This window comes from Moschus berezovskii, chromosome 2 (genome assembly GCF_049115385.1).
Source record: "Moschus berezovskii isolate FMDL1 chromosome 2, NW_MosBer_1.0, whole genome shotgun sequence".
Classification (NCBI taxonomy): Eukaryota; Metazoa; Chordata; class Mammalia; order Artiodactyla; family Moschidae; genus Moschus; species Moschus berezovskii.
The window spans coordinates 117,168,524-117,189,299 of record NC_142461.1 but is presented as its reverse complement, the minus strand read 5'-3'; the positions used below and the strand labels follow the sequence as shown (position 1 = coordinate 117,189,299).

The window sequence follows — 20,776 nt, the reverse complement described above, 5'->3', positions numbered from 1 at the left end:
ATGATCTTAGTTTTCTGAGTGTTGAGTTTTAAGCCAACTTTTTCACTATCCTCTTTCACTTTCATCAAGAGACTTTAGTTCCTCTTCACTTTCTGCCATAAGGGTGGTGTCATCTGCATATCTGAGGTTATTGATATTTCTCCTGGCAATCGTGATTCCAGCTTGTGCTTCATCCAGTCCAGCATTTCTCATGATGTACTCTGCATATAAGTTGAATAAGCAGGGTGACAGTATACAGCCTTGACGCACTCCTTTCCCGATTTGGAACCAGTTTGTTGTTCCATGTCCAGTTCTAACTGTTGCTTCTTGATCTGCATACAGATTTCTTAGGAGGCAGGTCAGGTGGTCTGGTATTCCCATCTCTTGAAAAACTGTGGATCACAGTTTGTTGTGATCCACACAGTCAAAGGCTTTGGCATAGTCAATAAAGCAGAAGTAGATGTTTTTCTGGAACTTTTGCTTTTTTGATGATCCAGCAGATGTTGGCAATTTGATCTCTGGTTCCTCTGCCTTTTCTAAATCCAGCTTGAACATCTGGAAGTTCATGGTTCATGTACTGTTGAAGCCTGGCTTGAAAAATTTTGAGCATTACTTTTCTAGCATGTGAGATGAGTGCAATTGTGCAGTAGTTTGAACATTTTTGGCATTGCCTTTCTTTGGGATTGGAATGAAAAGTGACCTTTTCCCGTCCCATGGCCACTGCTGAGTTTTCCAAATTTGCTGGCATGTTGAGTACAGCAGTGAGGGATTTTATTCATCCATATATTTTCCTAGCACTTCGCACTATTCCTCCAATAATAGTTGTTTTGGTCCTGCATATTAATTTAAACCATTATTCAGCCATCTTTGGAATTGAAAAATGGCAGTTCGTGAATCTCAGACATCCTTATTTCAGGTGGCATCTGTTCTCGTAACACAACAAACATTTTCAATTCAGTCTTATCCTGTAGTCAGCTGTGTTGCTAAGATACCTATGTTGTCACACATTTTCTCTTTAACATGTTTTCAGTTCATATTTGCATACATTTTGACTGTCAAATGAGGAAAAATTATTTAAGATGTTCTGCTGGTTTGCACCTCTGGCCAGCAGTTACTTTTTATTTTTAAATCAAGCCAGAAGACATTGTTAAAAATGGCCATTTTCTTTGTGTTCAATCTATTCTGGCCATATCATAAGACCAGGAAGCTGGCGCCGTTCAGATAGGCATTTGTCTATGAGTCTGAAGAATTCAGCAAGGCTTGCAAATGTACCTTGACTGTGTGCTCGTTCCTTCAGTATTTAGTATCTGCTTTGTTCCACGCATCGTGTTAGATGATAAGACTGACGCTAATGATGTCAGCAATGTCATCGACACTACCACCACCTGATCTTTGAGAGCTCTCTGTGTGCTGGGTGCTGAAGATACAGGCTTTGCACACATTCCATTCATTGTCTCATTTCACGAGGTAGCTTATATCATCATTCCAGTTTTACAGAGGAAGAAACTGCGACTTCTCCTAAGATCCAGTAACTAATAAGTGAAGTTGAGATTCTTTTTACAGAGAAGCCAAGCTCCTAACTACTTAACTATAAATAACACTGAACTTTAGTTTAAAATTTCTTAAAATTGTTTTAAAGGGTGATGAGACAGATTGAATAGGAGAGTTTAGAAACAGCAGCTCTCTGTTTTTTTTTTTCATTTTTTTATTGGGGCAGAGTTGAGTCACAATGCTGGATTAGTTTCAGGTGTGCAGCAGTGATTCGGTTATATATACTTATTCTTTTTCAGATTCTTTTCTCAATTATTATAAAGTATTGAGTATAGTTCTCTGTGCTACACAGTTGGTCCTTATTGGTTATTTTATATATAGTAGTGTGTATATGTTCATTCCCAACTTCTAATTTATGCCTTTTGCCTACATGCATGCTGAGTCGCTTCAGTTGTGTCTGACTGTTTTCTACCCTATGGACTGTAGCCTCCCAGGCTCCTCTGTCCTTGGAATTCTCCAGGCAGGGATACTGGAGTGAGTTGCCATGCCCTCCTCCAGGGAGTCTTCCCAACCCAGGGATCAAACCCACACCTTCTGTGGCTCCTGCATTGCAGGCAGATTCTTTACTGCTGAGCCACTGGGCAAGCCCAATTTATGCCTCTCCCATCACTTTTCGGAAAGATCCCCTGGAGAAGGAAATGGCAACCCATTACAGTATTCTTGCCTGGAAAATTTCAGGGACAGAGGAGTCTGGCAGGTTACAGTCCATGGGATCGCAAAGAGTCAGACATGTCTAGCCTTGACTAGACGGACTTTGTTGGCAAAGTGATGTCTCTGAGTTACTTCACTTAAGGTGGTGATCCCTAATTCCATCCATTTTGCAGCAAATGGTATTTCTTCTTTTTAAGGCTGAATAATATTCCACTGTGTGTGTCTATGTGTGTGTATATTTATATATACACACTTCATTTTTTAATCCATTCTTCTGTCTATAGACATTTAGGTTGCTTCAGTATCTTGGCTATTGTAAATAAAACAGCAGCTCTCTGTGGGCACTATTTCTGATAAAAAAACAACAACTATATGATGTATTCAGCAAAATTCCCTATTGTTTGGGCATTAGAATGCTTAGGAAGGCACATTCATAGTGGAAGGAGAGCAAGAGAGAGCTGGGATGGAGAGTCGGATTGAACCTGGATCTCCTGCATTAATGGCAGATTCTTTACCAGTGAGCCATGGGGGAAGCTAGTAATATATGCATTGACCATTTCTGTACTTTCTTTTAATGAATTTGTGGGCTGTATGCAGTGTTTGCACTTTTCCAGGCTGCATGTCCAGAACCCAAATTCTTCTAAAGAAAAATGCATATTATATAATTACTCATGGCAGTGGCCAATCTGGAATCTCTGTTATAAATATAAGCCTTAGTTGATTGTTTACCCATAAGATTAGAATGGCTTTCCACTTTGTAAATTATGTATGTCTGGTGAATTTTAATGGAAAGTTTAATTACCTATTTCTAAAGACAGCTTAATTAGTTGCTCAAGAGACCTCTCTCTCAATTCATTTGTTTGGAAGGTAGTTTTGTTGACTTGTTTTTATTTAAAAAAACAAAAAACATGAAAACCCAGTGCAAAAATAAAACCAAGCATGCTGCTCAGTAACTTCCCTTGAAGTCCTGGGAGACATTTGATGAAGGAGCTGCGTATCCATCAGGAAAAGGAAATATCACTTTATCCACTACCCTCAAAATAATGAAAAAGGCATTTTAAATGCCAGAAATTAATCACCAAGGCTGACCTTACTTCTCTGGGTGTTATAAACCATTTGTCAGGCTTAGCACTGAATTGGGGAAGGTAATTTTCAGCTGTGAATATTTCTGCTTGCTGATAGTTCTGGGTCTTTGTAGCCCGGAGCCTTACTAAAGTAAAAGTCAACCTCCTTACGTGTTAAGTGATCTTATCTCCAGGTCTCAGGAAAGTAGGTGGAATGGACAGAGAATAGGTGTGAATTGGGAGGCCTGGATCCCCCACCATTGCCCCTTTGCTTATCAGTTTCTGCCCTTGATCAATTACCTTCACATCTTTGCACTGTCATTCTGCAAAATAGGAACGTGAGGATAACAGTGAAATAATTTATGTGAATAAATAATGTATGTGAATACAGTGAAATAATGTGTGTGAAAAAAGCACTTTTAGAATCTAAAACTCTGTCTAAACAAGTGCTGCTGGTTTGGAGACAGTGTAAGAGTTCGGCCTGAATTTTTTTAAACCGAACAGGCAGAAGAATACAGTAATTGAAGTTATTGTAGAATGATGCTAGAACAGGATTATGAAGCTATTTACCTCACTGATTACTTCTTGCTGTGCACCATGGTGACAGGATCAGACTTGCTGCTGGAAGGGATTTTGTAAGGCACCTTCAGTCACTCACACCTGCTTTCCTGAAACTCGGTGGTGATTTCCTGTTTCTAGGCAGGGACATACTAAACTTAAAGATCACTGTGACACATCTTCCCAGAGCATCGATTTTACTCAGGAGTCATTAATCAACAACGTTTTTATATGGGTACATTTGGGGAACTTGGAGAGCCACCCCTGGATCCCTGCACACCCCGGTTCACTCTTGGTTGCTATTGGCGGCTTTTTGATGGAAAAGGTAATGAAGCACTAGCTGAAGCTGGCCAGAGCGCCTTAAGTAGCATTTGATCTTATCAGCCTGAGATCTTCAGTTGCTCCTTACATTATCTCCCATTAACCTATCCTTTGTGGAGGAGGAAAACTGCAAGGTAGATCCCTGTTAGTACATTAAAATGTCGCTGAAAGATAGATGTTAAATCACCTTTTAGTCTTTCCTTCTTCATTTTCACAGGAAGTTGACTGTAGTCTGTCTTCCTGTGTCTAATTTTATAATGTGCTGATCATTTTGGGGCCTGGTCTAGATGCCTCAAATCACTCATGAGATATCAAGGTTCATACGGAAGAATCTAATATAATTAGATTATATATGTGTGTGTGTGTGTGTGTGTGTATATTATATATTTACATACATATATATATGTGAAAGAATCTATCTTTTAGGTGAAAAAGAACATCTAAGTTAGGGTTTGTTCTCTCTTAGTTTCATGAGAATCCTTTGAACTAACAGAAATTTCATGAGATGAAATACTATGAACACAATATAAAATGTTTATTTTAGAAAATGCCCAGATGCAGGTTATTTTTTTTCAACATCATTATCTTAATGTAAAACATGCCATTTGGTAGTGTCATTACAAAGAAAGGACAAATTAATATCTGGCACTGAGGTAAATGACTAACACATCTGTGAATTATTCCCATACTTCTCAGGGAAATTATTTATGAAAGTTAAATCTGTTACCTTCAGGCCACTGTTGCCACTTTTTAATATTAAAAATAGACTTTCAGAAGTATGTTCAATTTGAACTTCATGAATACACTTTATACCATGAGCCCACATTTGTCTTTATTGAGGCTTAAAGTGAATATTAAATTACAATTGGAATATTCTAATCAAACTATACATATTGGGCTTCCCTGGTGGCTCAAATGGTAAAAGAATCTGCCTGCAACACAGGAGACCTGGGTTCAATCCCTGGGTTGGGAAGATCCCCAGAGAAGGCAATGGCTTCACCATTAAAATAAATTACAGTTGGAATATTCTAATCAAACTGTGTATATAGGAAATATGCTTTTATAACTCAAGTTTTAAAAAATCAGTAGCACTTTTTTTTAATAATCAAATCACATAGACTTCATCTTATCCTAATCAGTTGAAATCAGTAGAGAAATGAGAAAACTGATAATATAATGTCTAGTTTTTTATTCTGACTCATTGGTTTGCTTCTGTTAAATTGGTGATTGTGAAATGTTCACTGAGCTGCAATAACATGAAATAACCTCTTATGGCAGTTTAAAATCTGAAAATACTCCTGATGTCTATCTGAGTCTGCTTTTTAGCTTTTTAGTTGTACTTTCCTTATGCATATTACAACAAAAAGATCTCTGAAAAAACTGGAAACAACCAAGATCCCAGAGTTTTGCACTGGATTTAAAGTCTCTAATTGTTGTCAGTTCGGTTCAGTTGCTCAATCGTGCCTGACTCTTTGCGACCCCATGAACCGCAGCACGCCAGGCCTCCCTGTCCATCACCAACTCCCAGAGTTCACCCAAACCCATGTCCATTGAGTCGGTGATGCCATCCAACCATCTCATCCTCTGTTATCCCCTTCTCCTCCTGCCCTCAATCTTCCCCAGCATCAGGGTCTTTGCCAATGAGTCAGCTCTTCGCATCAGGTGGCCAAAGTATTGGAGTTTCAGCTTCAACATCAGTTCGTCCAATGAACACCCTGGACTGATCTCCTTTAGGATGGACTGGTTGGATCTCCTTGCAGTCCAAGGGACTCTCAAGAGTCTTCTCCAGCACCACAGTTCAAAAGCATCAATTCTTCGGTGATCATCTTTCTTCACAGTCCAACTCTCACATCCAAACGTGACTACTGGAAAAACCATAGCCTTGATTAGACAGACCTTTGTGGACAGAGTAATGTCTCCGCTCTTGAATATCCTGTCTAGGTTGGTCATAACTTTCCTTCCAAGGAGTAAGTGTCTTTAAATTTCATGGTTGCAGGCACCATGTGCAGTGATTGTGGAGCCCAGAAAAATAAGGTTAGCCACTGTTTCCACTGTTTCCCCATCTATTTGCCATGAAGTGATGGTACCGGATGCCATGATCTTAGTTTTCTGAATGTTGAGCTTTAAGCAAACTTTTTCACTCTCCTCTTTCACTTTCATCAGGAGGCTCTTTAGTTTTTCTTCACTTTCTGCCATAAGGTGGTGTCATCTGCATATCTGAGGTTATTGATATTTCTCCCGGCAATCTTGATTCCAGCTTACGCTTCCTCCAGTCCAGCTTATGCTTTCCTCCAGTCCAGTCCAAAATATATACATTAAATAAGCCGGGTGACAATATACATCCTTGACGTACTCCTTTTCCTATTTGGAACCAGTCTGTTCCATGTCCAGTTCTAACTGTTGCTTCCTGACTTGCATACAGGTTTTTCAAGAGGCAGGTCAGGTGGTCTGGTATTCCCATCTCTTGAGGAATTTTCCAGTTTATTGTGATCCACACAGTCAAAGGCTTTGGCATAGTCAATAAAGCACAAATAGATGTTTTTCTGGAACTCTCTTTTTCGATGATCCAGCGAATGTTGGCAATTTGATCTCTGGTTCCTCTGCCTTTTCTAAAACCAGCTTGAACATCTAGAAGTTCACGGTTCACATATTGCTGAAGCCTGGCTTGGAGAATTTCAAGCATTTCTAGCGTGTGAGATGAGTGCAATTGTGCGGTAGTTTGTTGTCAGAGATTCTCTATTTTCATGTCCTCTGTTGTTACAGAACAATAAAAGTGTTTCTTTAAGTTGTGCAAGTAATAGATATAAAAAATTTGGGTAAAACAAAACCAAAATGTTAATGACATATTTCCCTAATTAGCCCTCAGGTTCATTTAGAGGGGAAAATTGGAAACAAGTTCCCATGGAGGCTGATTTCAACTTTTCATTTGGAAGAACCAAGAAAAAATGTTATGATCGCCATACAGCTATTGTTGCCAATGTCTGAATACTGGAGACTGTTAGACTAGAATATTATACTCTTATTATATAATTTTATATATAATTACATGTGTATATTAACTTGTTACATGATTCCAAGCCAGGAAATATCTGCCATTTATTTTCTTTTCCCAAAGCACCTATTATATAAAATTGTTATCAGTACACTAGGGCTACAATCTAGTATCCATTAAGAACTTGTAAATGAAAAAAATAAGCTGTTCTATGAAAGAAATTTAAGATCACCACCTAAGGTATTTGAGCAGAACTATGCAGAATCATCATAAAGACCCACCTGGAAAAACCAGACTCCAAGAGCTAGAAGCTGCTTATGCCAATCTAAGTATTGACCTAAAATGAAGGTACCTCTCAATAAATGGGCACTGAACATCCTAGTTCCGTGGCGGAGCCATCCTAATTATAGAAGATTCAAAGGATGTCTTAGCTCTGTGCGTTCAGTATTCAGTTCATCTAACCCACTTCATTTGCCTGATTCTATTCTCTGCTTCCTAATGATTTTTTCTTTCCAGTGTAGGTATGCTACCCAAAAGAGAGCATGTTGGTCACCCACTTTATGATCGTTATATCTCATATAAACTACACAACCATCATTCTGCCTTTACCTGTCAGTTTCATGAGCTTGGCATTATGTCAGTCTCCTCTTGAGAAATAGATGTGACCTCCTTGCTGACAGATTAAGTTTCTGAGTACTGCAGAACTGAGTACCATACAAAAGCCTGTAGTACACTAGGCAGAGCTACCTTGAAGGGATGCGCTCGTAGCCAGCTGGCCTTTCCCAGTTAGACACAGTCACATTTTTACATCCTTGTGTGCTGAATGAGTGTGAACCTTCCTTCTTCCTTTTGAATTTCTTTTTAAAATATGGAGAAGACCACGGAGTTCATTTAGTAGATCTGCGAGTTAGAAAAAAGTTCAGGGACTTGGCTGGTAGTCAGAACCAGGCTTGGTAACCAGGCCGTGTGCCATTCTATCCGCTCCTCTTGGCCTCAAACTGTCGCCTGAAGAAGTTGATCATGTCTGTTGTTCTTGCAAGAATAAGGAATGCGAGGCTGTGCTTTTTTGTTTGTGTTTTTAAATGTCTTATGTTTCTGTAATTGCATGTAAGTCACAGAACATGTGAGAGTGTACAGAGTTTGGTAGTGTGAGTGTTAATGTCGTGTGGTTTAAATTTATTAGACAGTGAATGAACGCATTGCTGTGCCTTATTGTTGTCTGTTTAGAGAGAGGTTATGCTAATGCTGGAGCCCTATGTAGTGACAGCTCAGTTAGAAATTACAATGTGGCTCACGCCAGGAGCATAAAAATTTAGAGCCCTGGTCAGGTTTAAGAGTTTCCTGTGCAACATAAAAATTACTTATTCCAGTATAACTTCAGGAATTTATAGAGTCCTGTGTAGAAATCTCTAATGTTTGACTTAAAATTTACTTGAAAATTTTGAAGAGGTGATGAATCTGGTAGATGCTAAAAATTCAAATATAAGCAGTACTAAATTGGCTAGTGATCTCAGGGATACTAGAATATAAATGATCCAGAAACTTATTCAAATGATAGCCTTTCCAAATTGCATGTTCAGTTCAGTTCAGTCGCTCAGTTGTGTCCGACTCTCTGCGACCCCGTGAATCACAGCATGCCAGGCCTCCCTGTCCATCACCAACTCCCGGAGTTCACTCAGACTCATGTCCATCGAGTCGGTGATGCCATCCAGCCATCTCATTCTCTGTCGTCCCCATCCCCCAATCACTCCCAGCATCAGAGTCTTTTCCAGTGAGTCAACTCGTCGCATGAGGTGGCCAAAGTATTGGAGTTTCAGCTTTAGCATACTAGTTAGGTGACTTTAATCTGTCTGAGCTTCTGTTTCTTTATCTATAAAATGAAACCCGCCCTGTTGTTTTAACAACTAAGCTACTTTGTTGTTGTTCAGTCACTAAGTCGTGTTCAACTCTTTCCAACCCTATGTACTGCAGCATGGCTCCTATGCTCTCCACTATCTTCCTGAGTTTGCTCAAGTTCATGTCCATTGAGTCAGACATCTAACCATGTTGCCATCTAACCATCTCATCCTCTGCCACCCTCTTCTCCTTTTGCCTTCAGTCTTTCCCACTATCAGGGTCTTTTCCAATGTCTTTTCCACTGGTCTTTATCAGGGTCTTTTCCACTGCTTCACATCAGGTAGCTGAAGTATTGGAGCTTTAGCAACAGTCCTTCGATGTATATGCAAGGTTGATTTCCTTTAGGATTGACTGGTTTGATCTCCTTGCAGTCCATGGGACTCTCAAGAATCTTCTACAGCATCACAATTTGAAAGCATCATTTCTTCAGCTCTCAGCCTTCTTTATGGGCCAACTCTTACATCTGTACACGACTACTAGAAAAATCATAGCTTTGACTAGATGGACCTTTGTCAGCCAGGTGATGTCTCTGCTTTTTTATACGCTAAGTGGATCATAGTTTTCCTTCCAAGGAGCTAGCATCTTTTAATTTCATGGCTGCAGTTACTGTCCACGGTGATTGTGGTGCCCAAGAAAATAAAGCCTGTCACAGTTCCACTTTTCCCCCTTCTGTTTGCCATGAAGTAATGAGATTAGATGACATGATCTTAGTTTTTCTTGAATATTGAGTATCATGCCAGCCTTTTCACTCTTCTTTCACCCTCATCAAGAGGCTACTTAGTTTCTCTTCACTTTCTGCCATTAGAATGGTATCATCTGCATATCTGAGGTTGTTGATATTTCTCCTGGAAATCTTGATTCCAGCTTGTGATTCATCCAACCCAGCATTTCACATGATATACTCTGCATAGAAATTAAATAAACAGGGTGACAATATACAGCCTTGACATACTCCTTTCCCAATTTTGAACCAGTCCATTGTTCCATGTCTGGCTCTAACTGTTGCTTCTTGACCTCCATACAGGTTTCTCAAGAGACAGGTAAGGTGGTTTGGTATTCCTGTCTCTTTAAGAATTTTCCACAATTTGTTGTGATTCATACAGTCAAAGGCTTTAGTGTAGTCAGTGATGTAGAAATAGATGTTTTTTGGAACTCCCTTGCATTCTCCATGATCCAGTGAATGTTGGCAATTTAATCTCTGGTTCCCTGCCTTTTCTGAACCCAGCTTGTACATCTCAGTTCATGTAGTGCTAAAGCCTAGCTTGAAGAGCTGTGAGCATAGTCTTACAGGCTTGTGAAATCAGCACAGTTACATCGTGGTTTGAACACCCTTTGGCATTGCCTTACTTTGGGATCAGAATGAAAACTGACCTTTTCCAGTCCTGTGGCCATTGCTGAATTTTCCAAATTTGCTGGCATATCGAGTGCAGCACTTTAACAGCATCATCTTTTAGGATTTGAAATAGCTCAACTGGAATTCCATCACCTCCCCTAGCTTTGTTCATAGTGATGCTTCCTAAGGTCCACTTTGCACTCTAGGATGTGAGGCTCTAGGTGAACGACTACACCTTTGTGGTTCTCCAGGTCATTCAGACCTTTCTTGTATAGTTCTTCTGTGTATTCTTGCCACCTCTTCTTAATTTCTTCTGCTTCTGTTTGGTCCTTACCGTTTCTGTCCTTTATCATGCCCATCCTTGCATGAAATGTTCCTTTGATATCTCCAGGTTTCTTGAAGTGATCTAGAGTCTTTTCTATTCTTTTTTTCCCCTCTGTTTCTTTGCATTATTCATTTAAGAAGGCCTTCTTATCTCTCCTTGCTGTTCTCTGGAACTCTGCATTCAGTTAAGTATATCTTTTCCTTTTCTCCTTTGCCTTTTGCTTCTCTTCTTTCCCCAGCTAATTATTAGCCTCCTCAGAGAACCGCTTCGCCTTCTTGTGTTTCTTTGGGATGGCTTTGGTCACGCCTTCTGTATAGTGTTACAAGCCTCCATCCATAGTTCTTCTGGTACTCTGTCTACCAGATCTAATCACTTGAATCTATTTGTCACCTTCACTCTGTAATCATAAGGGGTTTGATTTAGGTCATACCTGAATGGCCTAGTGGTTTTCCCTGCTTTCTTCGATTTGAACTTGAATTTTGCAATAAAGAGCTCATTATCTGAGCCACAGTAAACTCTAGGTCTTGATTTTACTGACTGTATGGAGCTTTTCCATCTGCAAAGAATATTATCAGTCTATTTCATTATTGATCATCTAGTGGTGTTCATTTGGAGAATCATCTCTTGGGTTGTGGGAAAAGAGAGTTTGCTATAACCAGCATGTTTTCGTAATAAATCTGTTAGCCTTTGCTCTCTTTCATTTTGTACTCCTCTCCAAATTTGCTTTTTATTCCAGGTATCTCTTGACTTCCTACTTTTGCATTCCAATCCCCTATTAAGAAAAGGACATCTTTTGGGTGTTAATTCTAGAAAGTGTTGTTGTTGTTCTGTCACTAAGTCATGTCCAACTCTTTGTGACCCCATGGAATGCAGCACACCAGGCTCCCTATCTTTCATCATCTCCCAGAGTTTACTCAAACTCATGTCCATTGAGTCAGTGATGCCATCCAGCCATCTCATCCTCTGTCGTCCCCTTCTCCTCCTGACTTCAGTCTTTCCTAGCATCAGGGTCTTTTCTAATAAGTCAGTTCCTCGCATCAGGTGGCCAGAGTTTTGGAGCTTCAGCATCAGTCCTTGTAAGGAGAATTGTGGGCTGAATTCCTTTAGGGTTAACTGGTTTGAGTGCTGTAGGTCTTTATGAATAGACTTGGATTACTCTGATGTTGAATGGCTTGCCTTGGAAAGGAACTGAGATCATTCTGTCTTTTGTGACACTGCACTCAAGTACTGCATTTCAGATTTGTTGACTATGAAGGCTACTGTATTTCTTCCAAGGGATTCTTGCCCACGTAGTAGATATAATGGTCATCTGAATTAAATTCTCCCATTCCTGTACATTTTAGTTCACTGATTCCCAAGATGTCGATATTCATTAATGTTCATTTTTGCCATCTCCTGCTTGACCTTGTCCAATTTATCTCGATTCATGAACCTAACAGGACTTGAGCATCATTTCCACTTTGACCCAGCCACTTCATTCTTTCTGGAGCTATTTCTTTGCTCTTACCCAGTATCATGTTGGACACCTTCTGACCTGGAGTCATATCTTTCAGCATCATATCTTTTTTTGCCTTTTCATACTGTTCATAGGGTTCTCATGGCAAGAATACTGAAGTGGGTTGCCGTTTCCTTCTCTGGTGGACCATGTTTTGTCAGAACTTTTCACTATGACCCATCTGTCTTGGGTGGTGCTGCATGGCATGGCTTGTCGCTTCATTGAGTTATGCAAGCCCCTTCACCATGACAAGGCTGTGATCCATGAAGGGGAACTAAAGTACGTCATACCCATAAAGCATTTACTAGTACAGTGCCGTGTAGTTGTCAGTTAATAAATATAAGCTGACATATAATTGTTAAGTACCTTGAATATGTTCCACTCTCAGCTGTAATGGAGAGAAACTAGGTTACAAATGATAATTTAGGGGACACACATATGAATAATCAGTATATCTAGAGTGAGATGAATATGCTTGGATCTACAAATTTTGATTGTGGAAGAGCTGTTGTTTATAACTCGGTTTCAACATTTTGTAGAAATTGCAGAATTTGCTAAATCTGAATTGTGTTTTAGATCACCCAGTAGTAAGTAAATCCAGCTATTCTACACGTCCATGAGCCTTAGGGCCATGCCAGCTAGAACAATCCTTTATGGTACTTATTCGATGGAATGTTGATTTAGCTTAGTTAACTGGAGCACTGAGCTCATGAGTGTGATGTCATCATGATGTTACAAAGGACGTAACTGTTTGCATGAGGTCTTCTTAGTTTTCTAGCAAACATTCTTACTGTTAGTGTGTCCTGACATTCGGTAATTGGAGATTTATTCTTTTGGCTTTAGTCTTGGTCCCATACTAAAATCAGATATTCATGGAAAAGGAAGTGTAATCAGTCATCTGTACCTTAGTGTAAACAGGATTTGAGGCAGGAAGGAGGAGAGGACAGGGGTTACTCAGTTTGAGCCCAGGGGTTCAGATTACCAGGACATGGTAAGTTTAAAAACTGCAGAATGGTGATGCCTATGAAAAGACCCTGATTCTGGGCAAGATTAAAGGCAGAAGGTAAAGGGGGCGACAGAGGATGATGGTTGGGTGGCATCACCGACTCGATAGACATGAGTTTGAGCAAACTCCATGAGTTGGTGATGGACAGGAAAGCCTGGCATGCTGCAGTCCACGGGGTTGCAAAGAGTGGGATACAACTGAGTGACTGAACTGAACCGATCCCTATGATGTGTCCCTAAACCATGTGGCTACAGTTTGACCTGAAACTCGTGTTGCTTAGGACAGTGGCCTTGGGTCTTTAATGTGTATCACTGTCCCAGGTTATACTAACTCTGAACTTGGACAGATGGGGTCTTGGGAGGAAAAGAGGCGAAACTTCTATTTATTAATTACTTTCTGTGCCAGGAATAATGAAAAATGCTTATTATCTCATTTAATTCTTAATCATTCTGTAATGTAAGTACTTTTAATCCACTTAAATCAGTAATTTGAGCAAAGACTCACCACAGCCAGTAGATGAAGGGGTTAAGGTCAGCACTTCTCTCTGACCCAAGAGCCCATGTTCCTGTTTTGCTCCACTTGGTGAAAATGAGAGGCTAGCTCAGCACAAATCCAGTATTGTTACTAGACAGCAGCATAGTGGGGGCAGTGGTCAAAATTTATTTATTTGAAAACCAGCAAATGCATTCCTTTCCAAGGTCACCTATTTCCCTCTTACAACACTACCAGCCTCCATTTTCCCAATCCTCTTCTCTGAACTACAGATGGTATGGACAAAGGTAGACACAGAGAAGCTGTGGAATCTGCTCCTTTCCATCTCTCTTTCCAGCCTAGTCACCCTTATCCGAGCAGAATACAGAAATGATATCTGTGTTAAGGATGGACAGAGTCAGGTCCAAGACAGGCCAAAGATTCCCAGTCGAAATACAAAGCAAAATACTGCTGTTGTTTCCAGCAAGAATGACCCGTGAGCTTTTCTTCGCCTTTAAAATGTCCATTATGCGACATGTCTCAGGCTCTATAACCAAGAACTAGGAAAGATATGAAGCATCACACATAGTTCCTGACATCTTAACAAATGCTGAGAATCTTCTTTCCTTTTAGCCCCATCCCATCCCTGCTCCCTCAGCTAACACACATTATATGCCTTTAGAAAGATAGGATTAGAACTAGAATTGGGGGAATTTGATAGAGACCATAATATAAAGAGAAGAGCAGGAGTTTCTAGGCATGCTTATATGTATGAACCAAAGGCAGATTAATCTAACTCCTTATGCAGAATGGGTTCCCTTGTGGCTCAGCTGGTAAAGAATCTGCCTGCAATGCAGGAGACCTGGGTTCGATTCCTGGGTTGGGAACATCCCCTGGAGAAGGGAAAGGCTACCCACTTCAGTATTCTGACCTGGAGAATTCCATGGGCTGTACAGTCCGTGGGGTCACAAAGAGTCGGACACAACTGAGCGACTTTCACTTATATAGAAGCCTGTCTTATATTACACAGTGTACATATGCTGCAGCTAATATTTGTCTCAGCAGCCCTGTATCATTTATTGAGTGCTTATATGGATGTGAGAGTTGGACTATAAAGAAAGCTGAGCACCGAAGAATTGATGCTTTTGAACTGTGGTGTTGGAGAAGACTCTTGAGAGTCCCTTGGACTGCAAGGAGATCCAGCCAGTCCATCCTAAAGCAGATCAGTCCTGGGTGTTCATTGGAAGGACTGATGTTGAAGCTGAAACACCAGTACTTTGGCCACCTGATGCGAAGAGCTGACTCATTTGAAAAGACCTTGATTCTGGGAAGGATTGAGGGCAGGAGGAGAAGGGGATGACAGAGGATGAGATGGTTGGATGGCATCACCAACTCAGTGGACATGGGTTTGGGTGGACTCCGGGAGTTGGTGATGGACAGGGAGGCCTGGCGTGCTGCAGTTCATGGGGTCACAAAGAGTCAGACACGAGTGAGTGACTGAACTGAACTGAACTCTCTCTAGTCCTTTCCTCTTTATGTATCATCCCCAAACTATTCAGTACCCTATAAGATAGGTATTACTATCCATGAACATGAAAGTGAAAGTGTTTGTCTCTCAGTTATGTCCAGCTCTTTGAAATTCCATGGACTGTAGCCTGCCAGGCTCTTCTGTCCATGGAATTCTCCAGGCAAGAATACTGGAGTGAGTAGCCATTCCCTTCTCCAGGATTATTATCCATAGTATGTAATAACCAAGTCAACAAATAAATCTCCCAAAGTCAGGATTCAAACTTCAGTGTCTCTGATTTTAAGTCACATTTTTTATTAGAATACACTGCCCTCCAGTAAAAATAGCTGCCTTCATTTGATTTTTATTCATTGAATCTTTATTTGTACAAGCTACTGTGCTAGATTGAGGATTTATAGAGATGTGTAAGACCTAGTTCTATATAAACAGCTACATAGGCAGCTGTGATATGAGGTAGAAGGGGATACGTCTTGTAATTGATGAACAAGTGAAGGACTCTGAGGTTCACAGGTGTGTCACATCTAATTGCTTCAGATGGTCAAAGGCATCCTGAAGGAGCGGGTATCTGAATGGAGCCTGAGGGCTGCATTTCCTACGGCCTGTATTGTGGGCTACACTTGAGATCTAGATCTTGGTGATTATTGTTTTTTCTTACCATTCAGTGTTCCTCATTGTTTGCTGTGTCTTACAATCTACTGTTACTCTTCAGAACTGAAAGGAGAAAATAACTAGAGAAACACCTTGAATACCAGAGAGAAAAAAACAACTACTCTCAGACTCCATGGTTTCCTTTCATTTTCTCATTTGAGTGGATATGGCACAGTGTTTGGAGAAGGCAATGGCATCCCACTCCAGTACTCTTGCCTGGAAAATCCCAAGGATGGAGGAGCCTGGTGGGCTGCAGTCCATGGGGTCGGTAAGAGTCGGACACGACTGAAGCGACTTAGCAGCAGCAGCAGCATAGTGTTTAAAAGCCTAACTCCTATCCACCACTTAACCTAATAGCTGTACAATTTGGGGAAGTTAACCTCTTGAGAAACCTGTATGCAGGTCAGGAAGCAACAGTTAGAACCGGTCATGGAACAACAGACTGGTTCCAAATAGGAAAAGGAGTGCGTCAAGGTTGTATATTGTCACCTTGCTTATTTAACTTATATGCAGAGTACATCATGAGGAACGCTGGGCTGGAAGAAGCACAAGCTGGAATCAAGATTGCTGGGAGAAATATCAATAACCTCAGATATGCAGATGACACTACCCTTATGGCAGAAAGTGAAGAGGAACTCAAAAGCCTCTTGATGAAAGTGAAAGAGGAGAGTGAAAAGGTTGGCTTGAAGCTCAACATTCAGAAAACAAAGATCATGGCATCTGGTCCCATCACTTCATGGGAAATAGATGGAAAAACAGTGGAAACAGTGTCAGACTTTGTTTTTTTGGGCTCCAAAATCACTGCAGATGCTGATTGCAGCCATGAAATTAAAAGACGCTTGCTCCTTGGAAGGAAAGTTATGACCAACCTTGATAGTATATTAAAAAGCAGAGACATTACTTTGCCGACCAAGGTCCGTCTAGTCAAGGCAATGGTTTTTCCCGTGGTCATGTATGGATGTGAGAGTTGGACTGTGAAGAAAGCTGATCGCCGAAGAATCGATGCTTTTGAACTGTGGTGTTGGAGAAGACTCTTGAGAGTCCCTTATACTGCAAGGAGATCCAACCAGTCCATTCTAAAGGAGATCAATCCTGGATGTTCATTGGAGGGACTGATGCTAAAGCTGAAACTCCAATACTTTGGCCACCTCATGAGACGAGTTGACTCACTGGAAAAGACTCTGATGCTGGGAAAGGTTGGGGGCGGGAGGAGAAGGGGACGACGGAGAATGAGATGGCTGGATGGCATCACCGACTCTGTGGACATGAGTTTGAGTGTACTCCGGGAGTTGGTGATGGACAGGGAGGCCTGGCGTGCTGTGATTCATGGGGTCGCGGAGAGTCGGACACGACTGAGCGACTGAACTGAACTGAACTGACTGAACTTCTGTAGGCCTCAGTTCTTCCCGCTATAGAATGAGGGTAATATATGCCTCATAGATAGTTTTTCTGTGGAATTAATGGGATTCTGTATATATGTAAAGTGTTTGGCTGGGTGCTTAGAGCTTAAGTACCTAATAATGAATGATAGTCCATCTAAGCAGATAGATAGGGCCAGAAAAATATAAGGAAGAGTGGTAGACATTTGTCTGGAATGTCAGAACATTGATACCGGTTCTGAATTCAAGAGTTAGCAATTCTGACTTGAGAGCTCCTCAGAATTAATGCAGAAATGCAGTTGCCGTTATGGAAGGTGTAATAGTGACAAGACCTCCGGCCAGTTGAGGAGAGCTAAGAAGTTCTTCATCTGGAACCGTTGTTTTTTGTCTTCTTAGTGCCCTAGATAGTTGTCCAAGTTGCAGTTATTCCAGTATTTCTTTCTTCGGTGGAACAGTTACTCAGGAAAGACAGTGACTGCGGAGTCTTGGTAGACCTTACCTCTCAGAGACAAAAGTACTCATCTTTACTCAGCCATGAATTTTCTGGAGAACTCTAGTATGAATATTTTTATGCTTTGGTTGAATTTTAGTTACCACAGCTGAAGGCCTAGGATGATCTATAATAACGTATTTCTTGATCAGAAATACTCAGGAAAAGTAGTTTTTTGGGTTACATGGGTAACTGTTTTCTTTAACTTAGTAATTTAAGCATTCATTGTTAAATAATGTGGAGAAAAAAAATTACTGTCAAATTTGCCTTTAGAGTCTGTGTTTTTCAAGCCCACTGAGAAAAAATAAACTTGACTTTAGGTTTTGTGTAACTAAAGAGTTGGCTGGCCTTTCTATTTTTAGTCATCACATGACAAACTAGGTCTAAGCTAAAGAGCAATGTAGGTTAGGCAAGGAAGTTCTTTCCATTGTATTTCTACTTGGAAAAAAAATTTTGTCTCATATTAATCATGTAAGGGTATAAATTTGTGGAAATGAAACACCTGTAGATAAAAATGTTAATGTTTGCCTTTTTATTTACTTAGACGTGTCTTTCAAAAAAGAAATCATTTTAAGAGATGGAACTATAAACTCAAATTTAAAAACTGGGGTATGTTTACAAATCAGTCGTTCAGTATTATCAATATCAGCCATGGTTTAAGGACCACTTCATGCCCTGATTAAATTAGAGTCTGCAGGGGCCCCATACTCCTTACAGACTATGAAATCTGAAATAAATTTTTTGCACTTATCTAAGCAGATGGACTGAATTCATTTGAATATAGCATTTTTGATTCTTTAAATACAATGTAACTTTAGAAGAAGAGAGAAGGCAATGGCAAGCCACTCCAGTATTATTACCTAGAAAATCCCATGGATGGAGGAGGCTGGTGGGCTGCAGTCCGTGGGGTCGCTAAGGGTCGGACACGACTGAGCGACTTCACTTTCACTTTTCACTTTCACACATTGGAGAATGAAATGGCAACCCACTCCAGTGTTCTTGCCTGGAGAATTCCAGGGACGGGGGAGCCTGGTGGGCTTCCGTCTATGGGGTCACACAGAGTCGGACACGACTGAAGTGACTTAGCAGTAGCAGCAACTTTAGAATCAGAATGGGTTAAACTTAATTACTATAGCATGAGGAAACAGATGGGAGGTGTTGAGGGAACCAATATGAGAAAACCTAAGTTTACAGCCCCTTAGTTTTAAAGAAATGTACTGTATAGGTATTGCTCTTAAATGGAACTGGGTTTGAGTCTCTTGCCCAGCACTTGCCTTTCTGTATCAGCAAACAGACACCTCAGTGTCCAGCACTACATCTGGGACCTGTGTACATGAGGGACTGTTCCCAACCAGCCTGCACTGTGGCCTGGCCTGAAGCTCTTTGAATGAAGAATGTTGAGATTAAGATCTAAAATAATGGTTGGACCTATTTAAAATTACAGATGCACAATAGAACTACTCATGGTAGATTGAACTGACTGTTCCAGGCTGTTGGCGCAGACAAGGGTGTGCTCCTTGCTTTTCGTGAGAATAGTATGATACCTAGTTAACCTCCTTTTGTTTTTCATCAAAATACTTTTCAGCTTTTGCTGATGTTTAATAAAATGGGGTTTTAGTTAACTAACTGTAGTCCATATGCACAAAGGCAAATTATAGATCAGCTTTTCATAATTTACCTGGCAGGCGGTACCTTCTTTTTAAAACCTAGTGCTGTGTTTGTTAATTTCCCTTTGCTTTTAATAGGTTAAAAAAAATCCATTTTGTAATGATGCATGATCCATTCAGTGCTCATTGTCTTCCCACTGATTTTTTTTTTTTGCCTTGAGCCAGCAAGAAAATCTTCCATGAGAGGAGGGAGATGCAGAGTTGAGGAATACAGTACTTAAATACTGTTGCTTGATTCTCATTGGTTCTCTCCTTTCTTACGGTGACCAGTCTGATCCAGCCTTCCTTGTCAAACCCCTCCCCTCCCCCACCCTCTGCCAGGGGCTTCCCGGGGTGTCGGTTGCTAGAAACTGACTGCAGGCAGTATGTAGGCATCTCTCCTTCAGAATGGATAGTAATATATTGACTAGCAAAGAAAGCTTTTAGAAATGTATCATTTGTCAAAACTGCATGGCTCTTTAAAAAGGATAGAGAAATGCTGAATGTTTTGTATGTTGGCATCGACTCTTTATTTCTGTTCAGACTTTTAAGTTTTCAGAAGCTTAAATATAGAGCCCTTTAAAAAAAAAAGGGAAGAAAGAAGAATTTTTCTGGCTAGTGGACCTCTTTTTAAGAAGTGCTTCATCACCCTCCTCCACCTCTCCGTGCTGTTCCTCTGCAGCTCTCTGTAGGGTAGGGCTCTGTGCTGGCTGGCTGGAAGAATGCTCATTTGTTAGCTGAATAGAGTTCATCGACAGACATAGATCAATATAGGTTTGCTTTATTTCCTGGGAATTCCAAAATGCCATCCAAAGAGTCTTGGTCGGGTAGGAAAACTAATAGAGCTACAGTTCACAAATCAAAACAAGAGGGCCGTCAGCAAGATTTATTGATAGCAGCCTTGGGAATGAAACTGGGTTCTCAAAAGTCGTCTGTGACAATCTGGCAACCTCTGAAACTCTTTGCTTATTCGCAGTTGACATCACTTGTTAGAAGAGCAACTCTGAAAGAAAACGAACAAATTCCAAAATATGAAAAGGTCCACAATTTCAAGGTAAGAATATTTATTTTTAACCTTTTCTTATAAGAAAGGAAATGCACATTACTTGAAATATACAATATATCTTAAAAGTATGTCTTTTTAAAATTAGGATGACTGGACTAAACTGTTCTTGCTATTCAGGGAATGAAGATGTTTTAAGCATGATTTTTTTTTAAGGAATAGCTGAGTAAAGCTGATAGAATCCAACCCCATTTTCTCTAATGCTATTTAGTATTCTGTTTGATCAGTGTGTACTCAATGGTAAAAGTCTTGACTGATATTTAAAAGGTCTCAATAATGATCTTGGCATTATTATTTGTGATGCAAATGTTTAACCACCTTTGTGGGATGTTTTGTGAGAGGATTAGATCTTATCTCCTTTCGTTTCTGGTAAAAAGCTT

At 40.4% G+C, this 20,776-nt stretch overlaps 1 protein-coding gene across 2 annotated transcripts in view; it reads left to right on the top strand.

Annotated features, from left to right (window-relative positions):
- The window catches only part of CHN1 (chimerin 1), a 212,560-nt gene that overhangs the window by 139,855 nt on the left and 51,929 nt on the right, over nucleotides 1–20,776 (top strand). For both annotated transcript variants that reach the window (XM_055397656.2, XM_088830214.1), the window contains exon 8: nucleotides 20,310–20,387. In XM_055397656.2, the coding sequence (XP_055253631.1) occupies nucleotides 20,310–20,387 (78 nt within the window). The remainder of the gene's footprint in view (nucleotides 1–20,309; nucleotides 20,388–20,776) is intronic.